Source organism: Pteropus vampyrus, unplaced genomic scaffold (assembly GCF_000151845.1).
Source record: "Pteropus vampyrus isolate Shadow unplaced genomic scaffold, Pvam_2.0 Scaffold90, whole genome shotgun sequence".
In the NCBI taxonomy this organism is placed as follows: domain Eukaryota; kingdom Metazoa; phylum Chordata; class Mammalia; order Chiroptera; family Pteropodidae; genus Pteropus; species Pteropus vampyrus.
The window spans coordinates 292341-297453 of NW_011888871.1; the positions used below are offsets into that span (position 1 = coordinate 292341).

Genomic DNA, 5113 nt, shown 5'->3' on the forward strand with positions numbered 1-5113 from the left:
GGGTGCTCAGTGCCGGCTGAGCCTGTCCCTGCCCGGTACACCCGCCGTGCATGCAAGTTGGAGGAAGCCTGACAGCGAGGGCAGGGTGGGGGGACCGGGAAGAAGGGGGTGGCCGTGTGCGCGTTGCCAGCAGGCCGGGGAGGCACTCCGCAGCGTCCTGCCTGCTGAGCCCGGGGAGCACGTGTCCCCACATAACCTGCAGGCGCTGAGGTCTGACCAGGCCTTCTAGTCCAGACACAGAGGGACCCCTTCTACACTGTCCCTGTAGACCGGCCAGAGAACTGAGCTCTGCTGGGCCAGGTGGGGAGGGCATTTTGGGGTGCAGTGGAGCCCGGCGTGGGCCGGCTGTATCCTCCAGCTCTCACTCAGCCTGACATCGATCCCGTCTGCAAATGAGACCAAGGTCTCAGCGAAGGTGGCCCAGGCCGGGACCCCTCACTTCAGAGCTGTCCTACGACACGGCTGTCACACATCTGCTCGCAGCTGGCACTGTCCAGTGGGCTGAGCCAGTCCTGGTGGAGGGTGCCAGTGGGCCTGGGAGGCCAGCAGATCCAGAGACAGCGTCGGCCCTGGAACGAGCTGCCCGTGCCTATGGCCTCCCGAGGCTGCACTTGGCTTCCAGGCTCCCATCGCTCGGGGAAGCCGCAGCCCTCCCGACAGCTGGGGTGCTGGCGCCCCAGGAGCGCAGGGCAGGGGAGGGCCCTCGAGTCGGGAACGCAGACCCGGCTTGCTGCCCCCATGCTGAGCCATGACGCTGGCTTCTGGTGGCCACCACGGGGGGCGGACTCTGCCAGGCGGAGGTCTGCAGGGGCTCAGGCCTCCTGTCCGGGTGGGTGGGGCAGGAGCGCCACAGTGGACGGGCCGAGGGCAGCGTCTCCTACCCACCTATCTCTTTTTGGCAACATTTCTCGATCACCCGGGGCCCCATCCTGACCACACCTGGCGGGTGGCTTCCCCCGGCACAGACCTGCACGATCCCCCAGCCAGGCAGGGCTTCAAGACCTGTTCCAATCTGCCACTGATCAGGTGACCGCGGCGAGCCTTCCAACCTGCCCGTTCCCCTGGCGTCTCCAGGAGACCACCGAGACCCCCCTCAAAGTGGGACGCGGGCGGAGAAAAGTCCCTTGCTCCTTTGGGTGGAAAAATGAGCTCCGAAGGGACTATTAAACCTCTTACAATTTAACGAAAACCAACTTGAAGATGACTTAAAGAAGAAAGTCCGAAGTCATTTCCGTTCAGGAATGATCTTGGCGATTTAGACCCAATTTCGAAGGCACAGCAGGGCTGGGGGGCTCTGCTCGGAGGTTTAAGGTCTGCTGTGTTCAGACACCCTCTGTCAGCTCGCCCCGTTTTCACGGGTGTGACCAGGGAACGCAACCCAGGCGGACATGAGTGCGGGTTCCCCAGCAGCCCCAAGAACGCAGGAGCGCGCCCCCCTTCTGCAGCTGGACCCCCACGGTCCCTCACTTAATTTACGCGTAATGGGAAGACGAGGAGGTCACTACACTCACAATCTACAAACCGCGGACTGGTGGCGGCCGCTGCAGTATGGTCCCCTCCCGCGGGAAAACCGAACGGACGCAGAGGCCCGGCCTGCAGCGCGGCCCGTGCCCCGGCGTCTTTAAGGGGGTCTTAGCTCTGCAACGTCTCCCTCCGGGGCATAAAACGCCGTCAGGCCCAATGCGACTGCTCTTGAAAGGAACCCTCGACTTTCATTTTCTTCCTCGGTACACGGGACATGAAGAGCACATTTTCCTTCCCTGCCTTTTAATCTTCCTTCCCTTTTGTGACAATTAGAGCGACGGCCACACACAGCAGGCACCCCGGAGACCGCACAGAGACACTCGTGACGCTGCTGCTCGGAACGTTACTGGAAATGCTGACTGGCTCGCTTTGATTTAAGCAAAGTGGATAATCTTTCCCAGAAGCTGAGGGTGCACGCCACCGTCAGGGAGGGCGGCGGCCTGCCAAGGTTGGGGACGGGGACGGTGGGTGGCCTGGGCCCTCAGCTCGTCCTGCCCTCCCCCAGACTCAGACCTGAAACCTGAATGTTGACATGATGAACGTTGCTGGAATGTTCTGCTCTAGACCCTCCCATGCCTGGTTTTCACCTTCCTGTTCACCCCCAGCTGTAATGCCACCTTCTAACAGGTGCCACACGTGGTATCTGGGGGAGGACCACAGGAAATGCCTTAGTTCGTGGAGAGGCCTTGCCTGTCCCTAGGCTACCTCTGCCACGTTGCTCAGCTTGAACCTCTCCACGGATCTGCCCTCTGAACTGTCCGTGTTTGTCTGTTCACGTGGCTGTTGACTCCTTACGGGGTCTGAGCTCCAAGCCAGGAGGCACCACATGCCTCCTGTTCACCACTGACCACGTGGTGCCGCCACAGCGCCTGGCCTGCAGCGGCACTGGCGATTGTGCCAGGCTGGCGGGATACAGGGCAGGGATGAATCTAACCACCAAGATCCACAGGGGACAGTTTTCAGACAGGGCCAGGCTGGTCCCATCTCGTCCTGGGGTCCAACAGCTCTGAGCCCAGATGGGACACGGGGGCTTCTGGCAGCTTCATGTGGAGCAGGTTAAGATCTGACTAAGCGTCCTGGCCTGGTGGTCCCATGGAGGAGGATGCCAGAGCTCCTGGGAGTCGAATGAGGGCAGAGAGCAGGCACAGAGGCCAGCCCAAGCTGAGCATGGGCACAAAAGCATCCTTGTCCACCCCTGGTCAGGCCCAGGCCTCTGCTGGCTCCACACCCAGTGACTGGCTACTGTGCAGTCTGTTTGCCTTTGGGGCCTGAGCGAAGGCAGTGGGGAGAAAACATGCATTATTTATCAGAAGAACTCAAATACTTGGAAACTGCTAACTGTTCGGTCCCCGGTCCTCGAAATCCTTTCATTGCCCCGAGCCTGTGTGGGTACGAGCCCGGAAGCCTTCCCGCCCCGAGGACACTCCTCGTCCTGCAAGGCTCAGCTCACGGGCCTCCTCCCAAGGGTGTTTGGTAGCTGGACCTCCCCCTACGCCTGTGCAGCGTCACCCCGACATCCCCCGTGGACTGGTGCGTGGGTCTGTCCACCCGCCATCTGAGCTCTCACCCCAAAGGCCGTGTCAGCCCTGCTCCAAGCACAGTGAACACAGGACCAGACACAGCTGCCCGGGTCTCCTGCCAGCACCCGCTCCGTGCTCACGCTGCTGCCTGGCGGTCACGCGCACTCGGCGTCTGCATCAGAAACGCTGCCTCCCCCCGCCCCCCGCCAGCGCCTCTGCGGCTGAAATGCCTCTGTTTATACATCTCAGCTGCAAAGAATTCCTGAGCCTCGAAACAGCTGTTCACGGGCAGCTTCTCTGGGAGATGCAGACACACACGCGAGCGCACACACACACACACGCACACGCACACATGCAGACACACACGTGCACACGCACGCACACGCACACATGCACACACGTGCACACGCACACACAGACACACGCACACATGCACACACGTGCACACGCACGCACACATGTGCACACACGCACACACAGACACACATGCACACACGTGCACACGCGCACGCGCACACGTGCACGCGCACACACGCACACACAGACGCACGCGCACACACAGACACACACGCACACACACAGACACATTTCTAGTCTTTGCCAAAGGAAAGAAAGCAGATGGCCAGTGGGGAGGTTCTGGGCTTGCATAGGACACACAGGCTGGCCTGGCAGAAAACAGGTGAACCCAGGCAGACGGGACATGCGGGGCTGGGTGGCTGGGAGCCCTGCCCTGCACAGCACAATCACAGCTGAATGACAAACAGGAGACACATTAGAGCCTGGCACAAAACCTGCCTCAACCATAGCTGTGAACGAGCAGCTGTATTTCGTTCAACCCACAAAGTATTTGAAATGCCTCTGAATTAGTTTTCAACCTTCTTAAAATCTGAAGATTGAGCAGAAAAATAAATCCACATTTCTAGTTTATAATGAAAATTAGAGGGTCAAGATGGCAGAGTAGGCGGGTACTATGCTGCCTCCTCTCGTGAGCACATCAAAATTACAACTAAACTACAGAGCAGCCATCCTTGGGAGTCGCCTGAGGTCTGGTTGAACAAAAGTCCTACAACTGGGGACACACAGAAGAGGCCATCTCGAGACCGGTAGGAGATGCAGACACGAAACGGGTTGGTCGCACACCCGCGCGTGGCGGTTGAGAATCTGGAGGGATGTCTCAACTGTGGAGGTTCTCAACACCCCACAGAACGAGGAGCCAAAGCCCCACACCAGGCTCCCCAGCCCGGGGTTCCGGTGCCGGGAAGAGAAGTCCCCACAACTTCTGGCTGTCAAAACCAGCGGGATCGTGGCTGAGTGACATGAAGGGTGGCTGGAGTGCCAGGCATCCTCTTAAAGGGGCCACACACGGACTTACTTGCTGACGGACTCACTCGCTCTGAGTTCCAGCCCGGAACAAGTGCTGGGGCAGCAGCTTGAAAAGCGCCAAGGACACACGGGGAGGGACCAAGTTGTCTGGCTTCAGGGTGAGGAATGGAGGGGTGGCTTTCTCCCAGACAGAAGTGCTGGTGGAGGGCGTGGTTCCTGTGTTGGGCCCTCTCCTTCCCTGGGAGCAGACGCAGGCAGCGCCATATTGAGTGTCCATCAACCTGGCTAACACATCCACCCCGCCCAGGTGCTTCCCTGAGATCCCACCCCACCCAATGGGTAGACCACCCAAGCCGTTCAGTGGCTTTTTCATACATATGGAAGCTTGGCTCACGCTGTGGACATTCCTAAAATCTCTCCAAGGTTCACAAAACCCAAACAAGCAGCATCTGGCCTTGGCGTGCCCCATACCTCTTGCTGAACAGCCCCCAGCCTGGAACTAGCAGCAGCTGGCCTCGGTTCATGGTTTGGCCTCTTGAGGCACCTCTAAGCATAGCGCTGGGTGGCAGCCATCTGTGAATTGCTCAGTGACTCTTGCCAAGTGGCCTCAGGCAGGGGACAGGCTGGGGCTGAAGTTACACAGCAGCGGGGCCCTCCCAGGAGGCCCTGCCTGCACGCCCAGTGGCCAGCTTTGGATTGAACTGGAGTACCACCCGGGCCACGTCTGAGGACGATACACCTGAAGG

General features: G+C 59.8%; 1 protein-coding gene across 1 annotated transcript in view; it reads right to left on the minus strand.

Annotated features, from left to right (window-relative positions):
* The window catches only part of FAM20C (FAM20C, golgi associated secretory pathway kinase), a 17967-nt gene extending 13061 nt beyond the window's left edge, over positions 1–4906 (minus strand). The window contains exon 1 of the mRNA XM_023532783.1: positions 4839–4906. Within this exon, the coding sequence (XP_023388551.1) occupies positions 4839–4891 (53 nt within the window). The 5' untranslated portion in view covers positions 4892–4906. The remainder of the gene's footprint in view (positions 1–4838) is intronic.
* Between the last annotated feature and the right edge of the window lie 207 nt (positions 4907–5113).